The 22,306-nt window shown below is 44.8% G+C and overlaps 1 protein-coding gene across 1 annotated transcript in view; it reads right to left on the bottom strand.

The window, feature by feature from the left end:
- Positions 1-20,458, bottom strand: part of frem2a (FRAS1 related extracellular matrix 2a) — a 45,266-nt gene extending 24,808 nt beyond the window's left edge. Inside the window, exons 1-3 of the mRNA XM_040182324.2 lie at positions 15,242-20,458; positions 12,625-12,714; positions 4,381-4,527 (exon numbers count right to left, since the gene is read on the bottom strand). Coding sequence (XP_040038258.2) covers positions 4,381-4,527; positions 12,625-12,714; positions 15,242-20,216 — 5,212 coding nt within the window. The 5' untranslated portion in view covers positions 20,217-20,458. The remainder of the gene's footprint in view (positions 1-4,380; positions 4,528-12,624; positions 12,715-15,241) is intronic.
- Between the last annotated feature and the right edge of the window lie 1,848 nt (positions 20,459-22,306).

Here is a 22,306-nt window from a genome sequence, read left to right as displayed (position 1 = left end):
TGCCACAAACAAAGACTACTCTATAGACAAGATGACTCAACAATTGTACCCATAACGGTTTATTATTAGGAATCACATTTTTCTCATCTTTCTAGCTTGAAGATTAGTTGCTCCACTCAAACACACACACACACACACACAGACACACACACACACACACACACAGATCTGCTTGTAATGGAGAGGCTCAAAAAGACTCCCCGTAGGAAAGAGATGAGCATCGCCTAAGGTCGCACTTCCTCAGAGCCACAGTCCCGTCTGTCACAATAACACACAAAACAGAAGTAGCTCACAAACACAAATTATTTATTTTTATACCCGGAAAGTTTCCTTTCTCTTGCTTTGCATTGAGTGTGTTTCGCTTCGCAAAACAGGGACCTTCAAGCTACGATAAAGCCCGGTTCACAATCATTTATTTATCTCTCAGAGCAACGACATACCAGAATACCAGAAAGGATCAAAATTAAAAAGCAGTGTTCGAAAAATAGAAAAGAAGAATGAGAATTCAATTTCATCATGTTTACATGTTGTGGTTCCTCGAATTACTGATAAAGGGAAGAAGATCTGAAAAAAAGAAGAAAGAACAGAACTGGAAAGGAAAGTCAGAAGTTGAGATGAGGACTTTTGAGAGTTTCATGAAAGGAACCGAGCGAGGAAACAAGAGGCAAAGCCGGAGAGGACCAGCGCAGACACACTGCACTGGGTGACTACCACAGAGGAAGAAAATAAGGATGTGGGAAGATAGATCAGGAAGTAAAAGGGAATGTGCGCCGCGCTGGAGAAGAAGGTATAAGACAAACGCCAAAGGGAGGAGTAGGTGGAGGAAGAATATAAGACCGCCTGTGGCATTGACCACCAGGACTATCACGCAGCGTTACGGGGGGGGGGGGGGGAGAAAAGACATGATGTGGAGAGGAGGGGATGAGGAGGAGAAGCAGGTCAGAAGCAAAAAGAACAAACATTGTTAGGTTAGATTCTTTCTTCTTTCTTTATAAGAAGTGCGGCATAAGATTGGAAGAAGTGCTCCAGTCTGATCCCGACGCTCGTGTCCGGCCTCATTCTGCCTGAGCTCGGCTTCGTGGGGGCATCGTTGATCCTTGATCTCACATCTGCTTTCCTCCTTCCCCGATCCTCTCCACCCGCGCGTCCTGCAGTGACGGAGCATCTGCAGCGGCTCTCTCCCCCGCCGTTGCCTGGCCGGCAGCACAGCTGCTTTTATCGGCTAACGCTGCAGCAATCTCTGGCTGTCCACCTCGCGGACACAATGCATGGCCGATCAAACGGAACACGTCTGCATACACACAACTGCGTCATGCAGTATCTGCCTGTGCCAGCAGGTCAATGTGTGGCTTTTGATTTGACGTTTACTCTACATGGCTGTTGTTGATCATCTGGGTTTTTCATAAGTACTGTATATTGGCTGAACCGACTTGTTGCTGAAGCAAAGTGAAAATGACCTGGCAACTAACTAATACATAAAAGTCACATTTTGAGCAAAAATGCCATCTAATTTCTAATTTTCTATGTTTCTTATTTTGAAGTTTTAATGCATTTGTATTTCAGACTGCTGGTTGGACAAAACTAGAAGTTAAATGGTGTCAAACTGTGCTCTGGGAAATCGGGATTGGTATTCTATTTTGTGACATTTCGTGAACCAATGATGACACAATCCTAAAAGCAGCAAAGAAGTTTGTATGGGCGAGACTGTGTTTTTAACTGGCTAAATGAGCTCAATAAAAGTGATGTTGTTTTTCACTGCTCTTTCACAAAGAGTAGATTGGAGACAACAATAGAGACAAGGTGAGGATGGCAGCAGTTTTTGACCTTGCACGACAGCAAGTCTGTGTTGTGCGTGATTGTTCCTCTTTCCACAAATTGGAGGTAAACAGGGATTCTATGCTTCTCTTCTGATGTGGATGGAAAAAACGTAAACAAAGAGCTTTAGCCTCATAGTTTTTATTTTGTTATTATTTGTATTATTTTATTACAGCTTGAGTACAGGCAGCATACCGGTTTTTGTTTGTGTTTCGGTGACAATCTATGATATAAAGGTGGATTGGGGCAACTTAAGGAGAGGCCAGTCAAGCGCCTCCTTCACGGAAGCTGCACAATTATGCACCGAGGCGGGGAGGAAACTAAAAAGTCATTAAGCACTCTTTCAAACACATGAAAGTTAAATAATCAAAGAGGAACACAAGCAGAGCCGAGACAACACTGACTTAATGAGATATTTATCGTGCATCGACACAAACTACAGCCTGATAATGTCTTCAATTGAAACCAAACATCTATCAAAAGTATATTTAGTGTGGTGGCGCTCTATTTATTGTATTGATTGGTGTTCCCGCTATTTTGTCCACCTCAAGTATGTCACCACTGTGTTATCGGTTCACTCGCTCCATTCTTCTGTTCACCAGTCCAGCAAATTGAAATCTATGAAAGTTATTAGGCTTCGATCACTTTCTGTTTCTCATTTTGTGCGCCCTCAGCGAGACCATATTTCATCATCAGAGCCAGACTGATCAACTCCGGGTGTATCGGCACACAAATACATGGTGCGCACGCGCTACATTTCGTTTGAAATACTCATTTCAGGTGCAGGTGCAGGTGCTGTGTGGCAAGATCCACTTTTAAATATTTCTTCTCTTTAAGCTTCCCTCAAGTGCATGAAAAGGCCTCCGCTCAACATTTTGCGGACATGTCAGTCAAGAAGGAAATAATTGATGATTGAGGCATTTTAGCACCACATCTACATACAATGCAAGTTGTTGATTCAAAAGGATGTCTTGAGAGCAAGTAAGTGTGTGTGTGTGTGTGTGTGTGTGTGTGTGTGTGTGTGTGTGTGTGTGTGTGTGTGTGTGTGCGTGGTGAGAGATAACCAGGTGCTCACGCACAAACTGTGCAAAGAGATGAGAGTCAGAATGAAAGCTTTCATGTGTGCCAAAGAGACACTCAAAACCTTCCCGAGAGCAATCACATATACACACACTTGGACATACACACACACACACACGCACACATGCAAACCAGCAGGTATATACGGTAAGTATTAAAACTTACATAAACCGCTACACTAGGATGCTAACACCTGACCTGGCGATTAAAAGGGATCAGAGTGATGATGAGAAGCGGGAGAGGGTAAAAGCTGCTTACAGCGGATGCTTCTCCCGGACTGAGCGAGCTGCAGCATGACAAAGTCCGGGATAATAAGAGCATTCGGGGACAAACTCCACCTCATCCTTTTAACCTTCGAATCCACGCAAACACTGACATTAAATCACCTCCATCTGCTGGTCAAAAAGATTATTCAAAAAAGGCTGGCATTGAACTGTGTGCAGCTGGCTTGGTTTGAGCCAGCAGTCTGTTCATTGCCCACCATTTGTTTTGTGCGGTGATGGTGAGTTTCTACGGATGACGCTCACTTTGCTTTTAAGCTAAATCTTCTCCGTCTGAAAATCTTGTGGAATTTCTGGTTCATTTTACAGCCGAATAGAGCAAAAAGGCTACGACAAGCCATTCATAAGCTAACTAAAGCAGAAGCAAAACCAGCAGAGATTATTGCAAAGCTGGAATTTAAGAAAAAAACAATTCAAGATTTTGATATTTTAGTGTATCGAGCATCTTTCACAAGGTCAGTAGTTCACTGATGCCTCATTTCTAATGCATGGTTTGGCTTGACACAACTTGACTCAAATCCCCTTTGGCATCATTTCCTTTCCCCCTGCAGATTGTACCCCCTTAGTGTTGGAAGGATTCTCAGCTAAATTCTGTAGCGATGCTGCAGGAACAACATGGCACTCATTTAACCCTTTCATCGGCAACCAAAAAGAGGAACGTCTGCAAGTTGTCACCTATGTGGCGTGGTTTTGGCTCCTGCAATTTTTTGGAATTTATGGGTTCCAAAAAAAGTAGGCCTGTCAGGTACCAGACGTGCCGTACGATGCAGACGGAAGTTCTTCTTTTACACAGCTGTTGAAGCATCAAACCCACCTACACAGAGCAGCTCGACAAAGACGAAGGCATTGGCTTGCTTCTCCTCGCGTCTATTGTCATAAATTGGGCTACACATTGCAAAACGCAGTTGTAAGGTCCAACAACGAGCTGCCGTTTATGAGAGGAAAAGGAAAGAAAAGTTGCCTAACCAATACTTTTACTCAAAATTACACTGGAGTTTAATTGTATCCACCTGCTCTATGCAATGTATTTTTAATACCTTTTGACTTACTTTCAGCCCACTGTTTTCTATTACTCTCCGTCTGTATACAATGTGGTGGTCGAATTGACAGACTGACCAAGAGTCTTCAAAAGTTATCACACACACACAACGTCTTGGATTGGAGTACAAGAGAGTGAGAGGGACGGAAAGACAAACAGACTGACCGATGAAAGACGTCTCTCCCAGGTAGCCTCTCCGCCTCAGCACCACCTCCAGGAACGCGTCCTCCTCGTCCACCACGTAGTAATCTTTCTCCAGGGAGATCCAGGCCCAGTCCAAACGGAACAGCTGTCCCTTCAGCCTGTTCCCACCTGGACAAAATACATACACACATGAAGACATTTTGTTTCTCCCAGTTGCACACGTTTGGTTAAATTAGTTTCTTTCTTAATATCCGTATGTAAGTGGGAACGTCTCTGTTGGGACTGTATGTGCTAGAATATGTCTGTGCTCATTTAACTACCAAATGCCGAGTTCAGAATTGCACTGGGGCAATTACTGTGAAACTGTAACGAGGAAGAAATGTTTTAATTATTTGCTTGGTGCCCTCTAAATGTTCCCAACACATCTGCTGCTGAATATTTACAGATATAGAAAAAAGCACCATACAAAACTCTACCTTTCTATATCTAACAGTCAATCTCCTCATCCGCTCTCTAATTAAATTCAAATCTCCTTTGTTGAACAGCATTTGCTTTCACGCTCGCGCACATCATCCGGAGAATGTGATGTACGTCAGCTAATCAGTGTTGCAGACGGCCATGTCAGTGCTAAGCTAACAGAGCGCCTCAATAGCTGCCACCTCAACAGGCAGGCAGGAAGAATGCGGCTTTGTGCGGCTAATTACGCCGCCGCTGTAAAGGAATGAGCCCTGCAATAATGAAAGGAAATAATGAGGTAGTGTTGTAAAACCTGAGTACGGATCATTTTCCCTTTCTTTTTCTGCGTTTGCATAGTGGTAAACAAGGATTAAGTATGCATAGCATTGCTGTCGGTTCAAAACTAAATTTCAGAATAAATGGTTTGTGCGGAAATGCAGAGCTGGAGGACTGTTTGCTTAAATATACTTAGTTCCATTGGGGACAATTTAAAAGCTGTTTGTTCTTCACAAGCCATTTATGAAATTCTGAAATGCTGGAGCGGTAAAGCAGTTAAAAGCACGCACAGCACCTTCATCGTTTTAGAGGTCATAAAAGGCAGAAAGGAAGCATAGTGGTATTCCCCTATCCTGATAAATTAAACCCTCCGTCTCGACAAATACACAGTTTCAGCTCTCCGTTGGAATAAAGCTCTCTCGTGTTATGCCGGCATGGTGCTAAAACACAGCAGAGGTGAAAACTCTAACACTTTTTGTCTTGACAGACGTAGCTATAACATACTGAGGTGAGGAGACAGCTAATACAACCAGAGCTCATGAGACCTCCAAAAAACACCGAGGCCAAGTTTGTGCTTCTCTCATTGGTTGAAATGACAAAATCTCACACAGAGCCTTGAAAACGCACATAACTTTTCAATCCCAACTTCACTGCAACCTTCACTTTCATCCCAGCTTCCAGCATAAGCTGCTTGAGATGTTAGTGTGTCTCTGTTTGTGTGTGCATGTTCGTGTGTGTGAACCAGTCCTTGACCTCTCACTAAAGGACACGTGCAAAGACAATAAGCATCTGAGTCCGAGGGCTTCAGAGTGTCTCATTCCTCCAGGATAAAAGACCTCTCACATGTGCTGACCATACAAAAAAGCAGCTTTGAAATCATCTTCAATGGAGCTAAATTCACTTTACGGCGTCTTTCAAAGGCTTTACAAAAGACAACTCAACACAACACACTAGTTGTTTTTTTTAGAACCAATTAGGGGTCATGGATTCTGCAGAGCAAGCTTCTAGGATTGGGACATTAGAAAATCTGCCGTTTGATGCTTGTCTGAAATGTGGGAACATCTTTATAGCATATTGACTGATGGCTGCATCTTTGTCTTGTAATCATAAAGGGTTTGATTCCAAAGGTTTCCACGTGTTCAGCATTGCAAGTGAACATGTGCTGAAGGTCGTCCTAATTCTCTCACTGTAGGGACACGTTGGACTATGAGGAAAGTGACTATTGGTTTGTTCTTTCGGGGGGCCAGAAAGAGCTCTAAATAAATGCTAAGGTTGGAGGAAGAGGGGGGAAACTGTTTGTTAGGACGACAGCTTTGACAGAGAAACTATAATGTACAACGGAAATAAAACACCGGAGAGCAACTGCGTATCGTTCAAATGTTTTCCAGTTAAATATATCATCTTTTCATACAAGCTCTTCTCTCACAGTAACCCACACCGTGCCTTTCTCAGCAATCATTCAAAACATATGCAGATCCTTGACCCAGTGTTTCCCCGTCAAATAAGGGGGGTGCCTTGCCCCCCAAGCGCCACCTCCACCCCTCCAAGAAAGTGTGACATTTTAAATACATCATTTTTAAAAAAGAAATGTGCGCACGCCAGTTCCGTCCCGACACAAAGCTTCAGTCTTAAAAAGTCAGGGCTTTGTCTCTTCTTGAGTTCCAACCATGTGTCTGAGTGTTTTTTGTGATTGTGTGAGCCTGTGCGTTCTCCGAGAATTGACATTCAAAACAGAAAAGCAATGCCGTCTGCTGCTCGATACATTTCTTCTGCTGGTGGCGATGTGGCCGATTACATCTCCATCTGCCTCTTGTACTCCTTGGTACCGGAGTCCCCGTCTCTCATCACAACTGGCAACCAACAAACTCAATGATCTCTTGAACCGGGGGCAAAACACTAGGAAGTAGTCGCCAAACCTGCTATTTATTTCCCTGGCAGAGATTTTCTTTTTTCACAAAGTATGAAGCAAGTGAGGCTTTGCAACACCCTCTCTGCTAAAATAGACTACCAGTAATACTTTTGTTGTGATAGGAGCCCACACACCATCCATCTGACAAGAGTTACTCTCCAGACAAATCGCAATGCTTGACAAAATACAAACAACTTATTCCACCAAAGGATGCTTCATCACCTTTCAGTTTATCCTGACAATTGTGTGCCAGTCGCCGTACAAACAACGCTTGGGGTGTGTGCAACTAGTGGCAAGGAGGATCACACAAAGACTGTGATGGAATCAGCACTCAGCTGTGCCTTTTTTCTACAAAGTGCGTGTGTGTTTTTCTTTTTCAGCAGTGTGTGTGTGTGTCGGTCTCTGTGCGTATCTGTGTTTGTATCCCACTACACCTCTCGCAAGACAATCAGCATGGTAGAGGAAACCTCCTGAGGTGCGGTGAGATAAATCAGTAGGCTGACCAGGAACTGACGGCCCCGGGCGAACGTGAGTATTTAACGGGGTCGAAGTGGAAGCCGACGCTCGTTCTCGCTCCCCGTTGTTAATTCAGCGGGATCAAGTACATCTTGACTGTCGGACTGCCGCTTCCCAAATTATTTTCCACCAGTCACCGCGTTTGATCAACCACTTCAAAAGACATCGAACCCAACAAAATCACACACAGGATGTGCGATCGGGTCTTTGTGCGCCTTTGGGCAACACGCAACTCCAGGGACACGTCCATTACGCTTCTCGCTCTTATCGGTTAACGAGATAAAAGTTCCATACAACCGAGTAACGTATCCCCCCCTACACTCAATCGCTACAAGGCATGACTTTGCTGCAGAAACACCAAAAGCGACCTGGCACACGAAACCATGCGAAACTGACATCTGGGGCAGAGGATCCTCGCTCCTTTGAAGTTCTTGTGGTGCACTTAATAACCCGGGAGGTCTTACACTGATGCCTACAAAGACAGCCGCATACAACCCTGGGCATAGCTTAAAGGGGGACGGCCCGGGGACCAAGAAATTGTGGAGCCTCGCAGGGTGCATGCGTGCGTCTGCAGTTGTGCACGAGTGTGCAGTCATACGCTTGTTTCAGTGTGTAAACGCCCCGCACGTTGAATTTTGGCTTTTTGTGCGCATCACATAACTCCGGCGCGCCAATCACCTCGGCGAGTTCCCCCTGCTGCCAATGTAATATTTAACAGAGAGATTAGTTTAATGCACCTCGGATTAGTTACTTGCTCTCCTCAGAGAAAACGTGTCGAAGAGCAGAGATGACAAACTTTCTCCTCGGTCGTATAATTTAAATACAAAGTAAAGGTTGAGATGCCTTCAAAATCAAACAGCGATGGCAGGGGTAGTTTATGAAGGCCATCAAATAAAAATAAAAAATGCGTGAAAAATGTAACAGATAAACTGAAGAAGAAAATCCACTGTCGATGGCTTTGCATGTATTCAGAAATGTAAATCAGAACGTTTCATGCTCTTTGTTTACTCTTGAGACTCGGGCGTTTCGTCACGCTCGCGTGTTTTCACATCGAGCCGTCGGCTGTCAAGTACAGAGAGATGCGGAATCAAAGATGATTTAACGTGGTGAAAAGTCTCTTCAAAAGTCTCGCCACTCATCTCAGAGCTCTAATTAGATCCGGATTGTCGCGGGCGACATTCGCGACCGCAGAATTTGCTGTAATCCCACAAGAGAGCGATCCATCAGCACCGCCGACTGACAGACGAACACGGCGGGAGGGCACAGGCGGCGGGAAAACACGGCGCGGGCGTGACACTTACACCCGGTTCTGGTGCCTGAGACGGTCGGCGCTCGGCACAATAAACCGCAGCATACTTTCAGATTATCTCAGCGAGACGGGAGGGAAAAAGACTGTATACGCGGAGAGGGGAAAAAAGGGGATATTGATAGGCGGTGAGAACGGACGGAAATAACTCTAAGGAAAAAATGTTTTGTGAACGTGGGTTGCTGGGAGTAAAAGACTGAATAAAACACATCCGACAAGATCTGACACTGACAGTGTGGGAAGGGAGGTCTGAGGAGGATAAAGATAGGAGTCTGGTCCTGGGAGAAGTGAGTGACAGTAAATTCCTGAATGCAGCGAGATGAAGAAAAATCCACTTCTAAAGCCTGGCAACATGTGTGTGTGTGTGTGTGTGTGTGTGTGTGTGTGTGTGTGTGTGTGTGTGTGTGTGTGTGTGTGTGTGTGTGTGTGTGTGTGTGTGTGTGTGTGTGCGCAGCATGCTGATGTATACCTTCTGCCCTCATTTGTAAACTTAGCTGTACGGGTTGACAACAAAAAAGTGATTATCCTCAATGTGGAGCGATGGTGTTGAGTCATGTTGAGTCTATTGTTCTTTTTCACATGCACAATGAGTTTCAACCATAACTCTGAAATTATTATACTGCCAAAGATTTCAAGAACTCCTGCAATCTAAACCAGACTATTTACGTTCGGTGTGTTCATGCATGACTTTTCAGCCACGACATAATCTGAATCTGTCATTCTAGTATTGAGTTCTTTAAAAGTCATTATAGAAGCAGTTTTAAATTGACTGCACGCTTATGAACAATTTGCAATACTCAACAGAGGAGAGCCAAACAGAAGCTCTTCTGAACTGAACATATTCCATGGGCACTCCAGATGTACAACCAATCACGCACAAACAAAGCTGACCGTGAAGACCTGGTGCCACTGCAGTGCAGTCTGTGAAGTAATTAGTCATCCGACGACAACAAGGAGAATCTAAAACACACGTTTAGCATATTCAAGAGATATTTGTGAAAATCAAAGATATGTGACGTGCGTTCAGTGAAGGGTTGGTACAATGACGGATTTAGAGGCTTCAGCTGATGTTTTTAAGGGGACACATTGTGAGGGTTGATAAAGCAGTGGCATCTCAGGGTTGCTATTGTGCAAGAAGGGAGAGGACGGGATGAAAAGATTATATTGAGACATGATGACAAAAAACTGGATAAGGAGAGTCTAAATATTTTGGTCTTATTCGACCTTCTCAGAAGAACTCCAACCTTCTGTATTGAAGTCTAATGAAATAAAAAATAAAAACAATTTCTATATATTTTATGTAGCTCGGTGTCACGCAAACACGCAATTCACCCACTTACCCTTTGGTATCCAGCTGCGGTTTAAGATGGCTCAAAACTTGGTAAATAAAACCCAAACTATCTGCACAACTTGAGTAAGTATGCAAATGTGTGCTGTCGTTATTCCAGGGAAATGGCCTGTTATGTACAAAAGGACTATTAGATCATTAATCCATCAGTCGATTGACTAAAAATAATCAGGAAGTACTGTGGTATTTGATATTCTATGCAGTTGTAGTAACACATGGTCCAGTTTCTCAAATTTAAGCATTTGCTTCTCTTTGTTGTCGTTTTTTATGCATCAGTAAACATAATACGTGCGAGCTTTCCGACACATTGATGACGTTTTTTTGACATCAACATGTCCCTACTAACTGATTGTCACTACTGACCAATCAGCAGTGGCACTCATCGACGCCTCAGGCCTGTATTTATTTCATGATTTTCATGTCAACTGAACATCTGACAGCCAAAGAGAAGCCTGGGGGGAAAAAAAGCGCTGTTGCCGCCCGTTTCAGTTAACTACAGTGATCCCAGCGCGTATGAACCTGTGACAGAAGGTCCTTCCTGACACTCGTCCCCCCCCCCGTAGATGAGCCTGTAATAGGGCCACGTAATTAGCGGTGGCTGCCTCGGAGCTCTACCCAGCTCAGACGCCCAGGGCTCTCATTACCCACAATGCTGCCTGGGCTCTTAAATATCAAACACCTCTTTGTGCTGGAGGCCCCACCGGCACCTCAGCCCGCGGCTACCCCTCTGCGCTCTGCTGTGCGTGCCTGTGTGCGATCGTTTGTGTGTCTACAAGTGCTCGATTGGCGTACCTGCTTACATTAATGTGTGGGGTTTGGCGTGAGGCTCACTTCCTGTTAAATACAGGCTCGTGAGTTGAGGAGGATGTTTCGTTATACTTGCGGTGAATGTTAGCAGGATGTTAACAGGGTTTTACCTGGAATCAGTACCACCGACCCTCGTGGAAGGTAAAGAGTGGATCCAGTACACCCATGGAGTGATCATATAAACTCATGTTCTCTTTTAAATGCCATGGGCCTTTTTAATTAAGTCAAGAGCAGGTAGAAGAAAGAAAAGAAGCTTACATAAGCAAAAGGCTAAATGCATAAGCAGGGCGAAAGCATTAGTTGGTGTTTGCAGCCCGAAACTGTGCTATGCATTGTTTCCTTCTGTAAAATGCCTTTTTTTTAATCATATTTGATTGTAAAAGAAAGAATTAATGAACAGACACAGATCATTTGTTCCAAGTGCTTTCTGTACATACACACATGCTCTTCTTTTCAATGTACATTGAAGGGCCACCTGCTCAAAGAAACGTGTGGTATATATTGAATGTTGTATTTTGACAAATATAAGTAGCCACATGTTTGTAAGTACGTTGACGGAAAAAGATTAATTAACTTATAATGAAATAAAGATTTTATGACTAATGGACTCTATTTTTTCAATATGAACAACATTTCTATTACTGCTAATGCTATTCTATGTACATTGCTTTACTTTTCTGTGAACATCAAGACAAATACATCCACCTCTGACATTCTCCTTCACTGACTGATATTTCCTATACGAGACGCGCAGTTACTGATTACCGAACAAGCTGCTGCCTCACAAAATGGAACGTCATTTTATGCCTTTCGCAAGCAGACATATAGAATGAAACGTACATCGTTTAAAGTGGCCACTTCATGTGCGTAGATCAGGAAGTTAATGATGGTCATAATGCATCTCGAAAAAAGCCACGACACAGCAGATTTGAGCACTCTGTTGTTGATCACAGCAGATAAAGATGTATTTAGGTATGTTGTTTGAACTCAGAGTGCTCTTTGCTTTATGCACGAGAGTTGCCCTAAGAACTTACTCTAGCATAGTATAGACAGAACAACTGCTTCCTAAATTTGATCTAAAATATGTAGTATGGCTTGTATTCCCAGTATATGGTGGTTAATGTTGTCTCTATGCTGACAAAAATGCATTGAAAAACAAGCCTTGGTTGAATATAGAATTCACTGTAATACAGTGTAATACATTAATAGAATCGCTCGTAGAATACAGTTACAGACAAAGGGCCTCATGCACATTTGTCAGACGAGTCTACTTTCAATAGCAGCTCACTTTAAAGGCAAATTCCGGAATCAAATGAAGTGAGAGCAAATATAAGCCGCTTACAACTATTTACAAAACCCAAATCCCAAAGATCTTTCTACATCCTGCAGGTGTGATTATCTTTGAATAGAAACTCAAGGAGAAGTTGAAAGATACAGATTCACCCGAAGAGATTAGTCTAAAGGTTAGAAGGAACATCCCTTACCCAAAACGGGACAGCTTTGATCTTCCCTTGAGCCAATTTGTGACCATCAACATTTTTTTTAAATGTCATTTTGTACAACATTCAGGACCTTTCTGCTCATGCTTTGAAAAGGCTATAAATCAAGATGCAAATATAAAGATAAAACGGCCTAAAAGAATCTTACCGTCATCCTCAACGGAGAAATGGAAGAGATCAGAAGTAGCATTTTCCTCCTTCCGTAACACGTAGCAGATGTTCAGGTCATTGATATCGGCTGCAATGGGAAAGTAATCAGGAGTTAAGGGTGATACAACAGGTATAAAAAGTAGGGCCACAAAAAGCACCAAAAAATGACTTTCAAATTTAGTAAAATCATGTCAACCTAAAAACCAACAAGGAACGAACAGCACGTTTTGATGTTTTGATTAATAACACTCAAACTAAGGCCGTTGTCCCGCTATTGATGCACGTCGAAAACGTTAACCGTAATCCAATAATCACAAGCATATGGCTCAATCATGAATTGTATATCAAAGAGATTTGCTCTTGTGAATATTAAAAACATATATTCATGAAACAATTAGCATTTTGAGATAACAAATGTAAAGTTTCACAGAAATAGCCTCAAACACACTTTGAAGTTCTATTACGGCTTTCTGGCTTGTTCAAACACTGTCGAATAATTGTTCATAGATGTCCTTCCTTCAACACCATATCAGCGAGAGTAACAGCAGGCCTCTTGTATCACACTGATTCTGCTCCTTATCAGTACACAGCATGGACACTTTTCCACCAGAGAACGCATTGTGAAAGTCATGCATCCTTAATCCAGGACGATAAGGGCCGCAACCCCAAATCTCAGACGGCTCGAGCTGAACCAACAAAAAACGTTTAAATCCTCAAACCGCCAGCGCTCTGTGTCAACAGCCCGGAAAACCAGGTGACAATGGATCTTTTAATAACAGACAAGGCTAAGAATGTTAAAAGCAGGATTGTGGTGGATTATTAGGGCACACTTCCACAGCTGTTTTTCCGAGCTTCTAGAATTACAGGGTTTCTGGCTGCCTTTTTTCCCACCGTTCTCCAGAAACGTCCATTACAGCGCTGAAAAATCATCGAGACTGCGAAAGGGCTTGGCCTCTGCGAACCATGTCCTTCAATAATAGATGTCAACGGAAGGAGGTTCATAAAAGTATAAAAACCCCTGACTCCCGGGCAGGGACGCCTCTAAAACATCTTAGTTGGCTTCCTGTCATTGCCGGCCTCTCCTAACATGAAGGCAGAGACAACAAACTCAAAAGACGCCTACTTTGCTATTCGTTTTTTAAATGAGCCGAGTTATCGATCTGCTTGAAGCGTCTTCACCAGAGGGTTTGTGACGCAGCCCTGAACCCGAGGACCTTGCAGATGTAAAGTCAACACCGTGAACCAGGGGCACATTGCTCATCAAATATTTAAAAAGAATGCCTCACGGGATGTGCCCTGGAAATAGGAAGAGTAAATACAGAGCGAGGGATTGTCTCTTTCACCTGGCTGATTCCTCTGACGAGCCTGTTTGCTCTCCCTCACTCACTCTCTCACGCCCTCCCGCCTCATTCTTTTTTTCCTCTCGTACCACCTACACCTCCCCCTTTCCACTCTCTTCCACTTTACTTGCCCCCCCTCTTCTGCCCCTTTGCCTCTCTTTCTAGCCGGTCTCTTGTCTCATCTGTGGCGTCTCTTTTATCATAGACCACGGGGCAGACAGTGGCTGTCTGAAGTGTCTCCGCTGCCCCCCGGCTGTGCGTATGCACAGCTTTGGCACAAGCAGGTGAATTTTCTCACTTGTTTGTATAATTGCCTCAGCGTGACACAAAACACTGCATTGATTGCACGCTTTAAACCTCAATCAGCATCATTGTTGCCTTGATTCTGCGTGGGTTATCAATAAACAGACATGCACACACGCAGAAATTGGAAAATTCGGTTCAGGCGGCGTATTACTCTCTGTGCAGAAATGTTGAGAGTTTTTTGCGTTTTTAAAATGAATGTTTAAAATGCACAAATTGCTATGAATCAATTCAAACTTGTACTGACTGACCGGGTCAAACCACGAGAATAGCCCACAACTCTAATGCCATCCATCAATAAAAGATCTCCTCTGACCTTTTCACTTGATCCTGTACTTCTGTCCCGCTTCATTTAACAAACCACTGTAGAGAACATCAGATGTGAACATCTCCCCAGAGATGCGGGGGTAATAAATGATTCATCTCTAACTGTCTACGAGACATTTGTGCCAAACATCAGCCTCCAACTTTGGTCCGCTAATTATGCTTTGATGAGGAAGTCACATCTAAATCAGGACCACAAATTAACTATTGAATATCCCAAGTCTGCACTTGTGACACATATGAATAATTATTACTGCATAAATTAAAATCTTCTGAAACACTAATCAAAACGTACAGATTCGCAGGGGTTTTAAGCTTTAACATTTTACTTCAAGAAATAAAAATGTATCAAAGTAATTATGTTTAAACCCACTCCACTCAAAATAAGCACAATAAGGAGACTCAACAATGTTTAAAGACGTTTGAGCGAGAAAATGCCATTTTTTACATGCTGGATTGATTTGTTATTTTAGTTTACTAATGATGTAATTTGATAATGTAATAGATCTTGAAACAGTAATCATCAGTTCTGTTTACATCCCTCTTACCACTGAACACTTAACAAAATCAGCATGATTTGATTATCCCATCCACATGCAGTATTGGTGCAGAGGTTATGCATTATAATACTGGTGGGTGTTTGTTTACCTTGACTAAATGTGTTGATGGAGTTGTTTCCTTGTCCCAGGTTAACGATGTAACCATGCTTGGGCTGCGTGGTAATGTGGAACACCAGGGAGGCCAGCGTGCTGTCTCTGTCCTCTGCTCTCAGCGCATTGGAGCTGATGGGGAACCCCAGCTGCCCTGTGGCCAAGATCTTTAAAGCGGGGGCCCCTTTATTCACCACGATCTGGGGGATGCCGTTGTCAGTGGACGCGATGGTGATCTTCATGGTTTGAGGGCGGCGAGTCTCGAACACGGTATCGGGGAATACGTAAAAGTCAGTGTGAGTGCCATCTGTTACTGTAAAAGAGAAGGAGTCCTCTGATGATTCACTTCCGTCGTGTTTGTAGCTGATGAGGTTTTCATTAAGGTCTTGTTTGGTGAAGCTGCTGACGGCTGTGGACTGATTGTAAAGAAGTTTGCCGTGAACAGGCAGCTGGGTGATAGAGAATTTGAGCAGCCTCTCAGCTGTGTCCTGGTCCTCTGCAGTGAGCTCAAATGGTGTAATCAGCTTAATCTGCCCCTCTGTGACAAGCAAACTATTTACAGTAACAACAGGTTTCTTGTTATCGACGTCCACAATGGAGATTCTGAAGGTTCTGAAAATGGGGTTGTAGCCGTCAGTGACTTCAAATTCAAAGCTATCCATTTTTACCTCATCGTCTGAGGTGTGGATGTAGTAAATCTTGCTGCCAGCTAGCTGCAGCTGAGTGAAATCCCCAATGGGCATGCCGGGAGTATCTGTACACTCTAAGTGGCCCCTGACAGGGGCCCTTGTGACAGTAAATATTAAATTCTCATCAGGGCTGTTGAGGTCAGTAGTGCTGAGGAGATCTGTCGTTAAAGTCACTCTGCCACCTTCTCTCAGAGACACACCTTTACTGACCACATTGGGGAACACCATGTCAATACTGCCCACAGTGATGTAGAAGTAACGATCAATTAGCGGGTTCACGCCATCTGTGACATCAAATTTGACCAAGTCTCGGATGCCCTCCTGACCGTTGTGTGTGTAAAGTATAAGCCCTGAATCAACGTCGGATTGTGTGAAATTCATGCCTAGCGTGATGTTCTCCAGAGCCCCGGACGGTGTTTTCCTCTGCAGGAGACCCTGACCAGGCCCGAACCGGGTGATGTATGTGAGCCTACTGTCATCTGAATCTAGATCTGTTGCTTTGAGCACTCTGTTGTTGATCTCTTTGGTCTCCCCAATTTCAACCTCCAGGCCGTCGTTGATGAGCATTCTGGGGGTCTCGTCATCAACAGGGATGATCATGACCATGGCTGTTTTCTGCACAGAGTACTTTCCATCAGTCAAAGTGACATCAAAGCTGTCCTCTGTTGTCTCTGAGTCATCATGCTCATAAATTATACTTGACGCCTCCCTAATCTGCTCTAAAGTGAAATTAGTTACCAAAACAGACCCGGTGGAGAGCTGGTTTAAAAGGGCACCATGTTTGGGAGGTTTGGAAATGATGAACATCAGATCCTCTGGCGGATCATCGGCATCGGCCCCATTCAGGATTGGGGTGTCGATGACGATGTTCATTCCCTCCATCAGGACTATCTCTCGCAGATAAATCTCTGGCTTTTCATCATTAGATGGGATAATAACAATCGGAAAAAAATGGTTCTCTGAGAAATTGATCCCATCAGAGCACCTAAATGTGAACCTGTCTTCCACTGGCTCTGCTTTTTTGTGAATGCTCTGCACATAGTGGATATTCCCCTCCCTGATGTCTCTGATGGTAAAGGCGCTGATAGCTGTTCCTGACCTGGACTTTTCCGAGCCGGGGGCAGGTGATATATTTTCCACGTAGCCGGCACTGGGCTGGACAATGATGGTGCAAAGGATATCATCCGTTGGAGTGTCATCATCATCAGCGTTTAAGTGCTGAGCGCCAATGGAGTATTTCTCCCCTTCGATGACGCTAAATTGAATCCCGACCCCGACCTCGGGGGCCTGACTGTCAACAGGAAGGACAGTGACTCGAATATGAACCCCATTGACCCTATTTCCACCCACTGTCCAATCATCGGACATGTCTGTGAGAGTCAAGTTGAAGCCATCCTGCTTAGAGGAGAGACCTATCTCCCCACCGGTGTGTGCATACACAACCACACCATTAATAATATCAGCCTGAGTGAAACTTGCGGCAGGCACTCCTTTAACCAATATTTCCCCTAGTTCTGGAGGACCTTCCACAATAAAGGTCAGCAAGAGGTCATCCGTGTCGTCATCGTGGCCTTGAATGACATTTGTTGTGATTTCTGAAGCTCCGTTTTCCAGCACATCCATATGGGAGCCGATTGTCCCCGGAGGCAGATTGACGGTTGGAGTTTCATCATCGACAGGCTTCACATTAACTTTGACCGTCACGGTTACAACATGAAACCCATCACTGACATCCAGCAAAAATTCATCGCTCAGCGTCTCCTCCCCACCATGACTGTACGAAGTCTTACCCCCTGAGATATCCTCGAGTCTGAAAACCCCTTTCTTCTCTAGATCAGTGAATGCCACCTGGACCTGGCCATATTTAGCGGGCTGACTCAGAGTGAACGTAATCTGTTTGCTCTCCGTGTCGAGGTCTGTGGCGTCTAGCTCCGCAATACTGATGATGTGAACTCCACGTTCAAACACAGAAAATCCTGTGTTGGTAATCTGAGGGGGTTTGTTGTTGACAGGCTGGAGGTAAACAGTGAAGGCTCCTTCCACGCTGTTCCCAGCCGTGTCTTCGACAGTGTAACGAAACTGCACGACGTGGGCTGTAATTCCCAGCTCCACATCTGGGGGGCCGTAAGAGATCTTATGGTGGTTGATTTGAGCTTGTGTGAACTCGGTGACTTCGGTGTCTGGGCTGTCTGTCAGAATCAAAGATCCAAACGCAACTGGGTTATTTTCATCGGTGTCCATGGGGGGCTGGATAACTGTGTACTTGAGGTCGCGGTCCTCAGAGTCCAAATCAGTGTAGCGCAGAACTTCTTTGCTGAAGTGTGTGAGCTTGAACTCCTCGACGGTCATCTGCAGGGTGGTGCCAGGGAACAGTTCGGGTGGTAAGTCATCAATGGGTAAAACCCGAATTATGAATGCACTCTCTCCTGACTCATTAGGGGGGTCGTTGTCATCCTGAACTGTGAACACAAACTGATCCAAGATGGTATCTGTGCTGTGGGGGCCTGTGTGCTTGTAAAACAACATCCCATCAGTGATATCTTTCTGAAGCCACTCTGTCACCTCCTTTTCATACACTTCCTCCTCGGCGTTGAATTTCCAAGAGGAGGGGTCCTCCGGGGCGTCGGACTGTCTTAAGAGAACTGCACCTATGGTAGAAAAAGGACTGATAACGGTGAATTTAATAGTTGAATCCTCAGAGTCGATATCGGCGGCGCTGAGCATGAGGGGAGAAATAGCCATCATCTGGTTTTTGAAAACCACCAGGCCGGTGTTGGCATTTATAATCGGCGGCTCGTCATCGGTAGGAACGATTGTAATGGGAAACAGGAATTCGACATCGTTTTTTCCATCCGACATCTTGAAAACAATGTTGTCGCTGTACGTGTCGCTCCCGTCGTGCTGGTACACCACGACCCCTGCCGCGAGGTCAGCAGGGGTGAAGAGTTTCCTGTGAGAGCCCAGCACCATGAGGTCCCCGTGGCGCAGACCATCCACCACTGTGACGGTGACCGTGTCCAGGTTGTCTTCGTCGCTGATCTCCAAGTTGTGCGCGCTGAAGAGGGGCCGAGACTGCCCCTCGTACAGCAGCTGGCCCGTGTTGCGCGTCACAACAGGGGCCAAAGAGTTCATGGGCTTCACGACTATCATAAAAGCAAAGGGGTCTGACACGGCCCCGTCTGTGTCTACCACCTCAAACTCCAGCTGGAAAATCCTCTCAGTGTCCGAGTCCAAGGCGGGGGGCTTGTAGGCGATTTTCAAATCGCGCAAGTCTCTCTGGTAAAATGAGGTGATGGGGAGGTTCCTGTCATCGGTGCTGACTATGTAGCCCTCCTCGTAAGATAAGGGAGAGGTGATGTTGAAGATGAGCTCATCTGGGTCTGACTCAGTATCTTCAGCAGAGAGCATATCGGGCGTGAGGGCGGTCATGACGAACTGGCTGATCTCCATCATCATCATGGACACAAAGCTGGGTCTGGGGGAGGTGTTTGCTTCCCCGGCTTTGATGCGAATCATAAGATGGAAATACTCCTGTTTCACCAGGTTGCCTTCCTTATCATGCAGCTCCACGACCATGGGAACGTAGTCCCTATTGGGAGACTTGCGGTCGAACGTGTGTTCATAGCGGATGTCAGCTTTTGTGAATTCATCACAGTCCATCATTTTGGAAAGTTTCCCCCCGTCGATGAGTCGTCCATATCGGGGCAGAGGGCTGCCACCGGTCAGGGATGCCACCTCACATTTGTGAGAATCTCGACTATAAGTAAACTCTAAAATCTTCTTATCAATGGGGTTACTGGTGGCTTTGAGCCGATCAACGGTGAGAGGCATGTTTTTGGTGAGTAATTCTAGCTGAGTGAAAACCACTTCAACCTCCATCATGAAGGGGATAATAACGGTTTCGGCTTGCGCATCATACCTGAGCTGCAGCCTCACTCTGTCTTTAGCCGGACTCCTCGATCCGTAGTGCACGTACGTCACATCGTTGGGGCCGAAATCACACGGAAACTTTTTGGGCGAGAGATGCCCCGGTCTCTGTGAGAGCGGGTCGTTATCCAGCACGGTGATGCTGCAGCGGTCCCCCGGCCGCGTCTGAATCACCAGGTCGTTGATGGGATCGACGGGGACCGACCTCCCGAAAGGCACGCGTATCCCGCTGTTGGCCACCAAGATCGCGTCTTCCGACAGTTCGGATCTCAGCGCGTAAAACAGTCCAGAGCTGTCGGGCTGCGCGGAAACAATACCTGTTACTGCAAAACACAGGAGAAGTCCATGGAGCCACATAGCGACGGATTTGATCCGGGCGTGTTGAAAGGCAGATGTGTTTTCTCCCCCCCCCCCCCAAAAAAAAGATGAAGGTATAAATCAATAAAGTGTTGGGAGTCAGCTGGATGCGTGCTGGGCGGCGACTCCCGTGCGTCTCTGCGTCCGGACCCTCGACGCGCTCCTCGAGAGTAGCGCGCAGGAGTTTTAACTTCAGACACTTGAGAGCCTCGAGTACCGATGCTGCCGCCCATCTCTGCACCTATTGGAGGGTTTTTTAGGGTCCGTTACCTGCCAATGGGCAGTGCAGCTGACATTCACAGAGGGAGGAGAGGGGCGGGGACTAAAAGAACGCATCACGTATGCTGTCGAGCAAGTGCTGAGTTTCTCCTGCCAGACAATCTTTACAAAATACAGGTAGAATGGAGAATAAAGCCAACATTACCCCACACATACAAATACAGGCTACTTCAGTAGTGCACATCTGTGCAGATATTCTCAGTGTACTTTGTGACTGCTTTGACCACAGATATATGCTTTGTGGCTGAATACACAACGGCATTTTATTTGTTACAGAATACAGGCTGGTCATATAGTAATTACTATAGTTATTATTTTATACACCCTCAGACAATGAAGCCTGGTGCATTTAAAAAAGTTCCTGCAGTATAATCATGGAATGTTGTCATTTGTCATCTCTCCCTCTCCACTGTCGGATCCTGATTGTGGTATTCCTTGAACCACTGAAGTCTTAGGTTTTTGAAAGGTGTAGGAGGAAAATGACGTATTGATCATATTCAATTAATTGCTAAAGTTTTCATTTGATATGATATGTTGGGGTGTATTCCTTACATATGGGGACACTTTCATTAATCTGGTTTTTGTTGGATTATTACGCCTCTCTTACGCTCCTTCTCATTGGCTCCGACCGGTGGCTCCCTGCAGGAATCTTTGTGGGAATAACTTAATAGAGGTACATTTGTGTCTTGCAGTTGTTAAATTGTGGAAGCAGTTGGATCTGGGGCTCTGAAACCTGTGTTTAAGCAAAAGAAAGTCACCTCTCATTGTGGTCTGGGCTGGAAAAAGAATGACTGTGTCCCCTGTCAGTGTAAACTATGATACAAAAAACTAAAATCCATACTCCATAAAAGTGAAACGTACCTTTGGCTGAAATGGAGCAAAAAGTGTTGCAAATAGTTTATTAATACAGTAAAGAAAAAGGCATACTAGACCTTAGTGGTCCCAAGGGTGAAATTGTACTGCAAGTTAGAGGATCTGTCGAGGCGAGTATTGAACCCATTTCTTTCCCTCTGAAAGGGATTTTTTGGTATCACGAATTTGACTACCGAGAAACATGATGTGCTTTTCAGGCCGTTTCATGAGTTAACCAAAGAGGGGCTGAGAATCTGCACTATTCGGGAACAGCAATGTACAACAATCACATAGGTGCAAATCTCACTTCTACAGGAAACTGGTTACACGTTTTGCATTTTTAAGTTCCACGCTGTTCCCACAATTTTTACAGCCTCGAGTCTCACAAATCCTCCCCCATAAGCCTGATCGTTAGAAGTACGGCTTGTGACTGCATTTTGTTCCCCCGGCTCAACGCCACCCACGTTTAAAAATCCAGGTGATTAGAGGGTTTCCAGCGCCTTGTTATGTCAAAGTATGAGGCACCCCAAGCACTTCCAGCTGTCATACCTTTTCAGCTGCAAAATTCTTCTGTTAACTTAAAGTGAGAGAAACAATTGATACACAAATGTTTTCACACAGATTGTACTGAGACTCAGATGGGAGGCAGAGGAAGTGATGCAGAACAAAGGAGGCCTGTAAAGATCCTTATTAAGTCAACAAATTAGAGAACATTTGAACCTGGTGACCATTTGTTTCCAACAAAATCATTTTCCATAGGAAAAGATTTATGAATCCATTAGACGATGATGAGCAGTTTTGGTATGACATCATTTTGTGTGTCTCCATTTCTGTTCATTTAACTAATTGCCACTGCAACACTGGTTGCCCGCTTTCCAAAAAAAACTTTCCAAAAGTCCATCTTCAGACTCATGACATATTCATACCTCTCTGGATGTGGGGTTCCTTCAGCGCAGCAG

Source organism: Gasterosteus aculeatus, chromosome 7 (genome assembly GCF_964276395.1).
Source record: "Gasterosteus aculeatus chromosome 7, fGasAcu3.hap1.1, whole genome shotgun sequence".
NCBI classification, from domain to species: domain Eukaryota; kingdom Metazoa; phylum Chordata; class Actinopteri; order Perciformes; family Gasterosteidae; genus Gasterosteus; species Gasterosteus aculeatus.
Note: the sequence above shows the minus strand (reverse complement) of the source record. Positions and strands in the feature narration are given on the sequence as shown.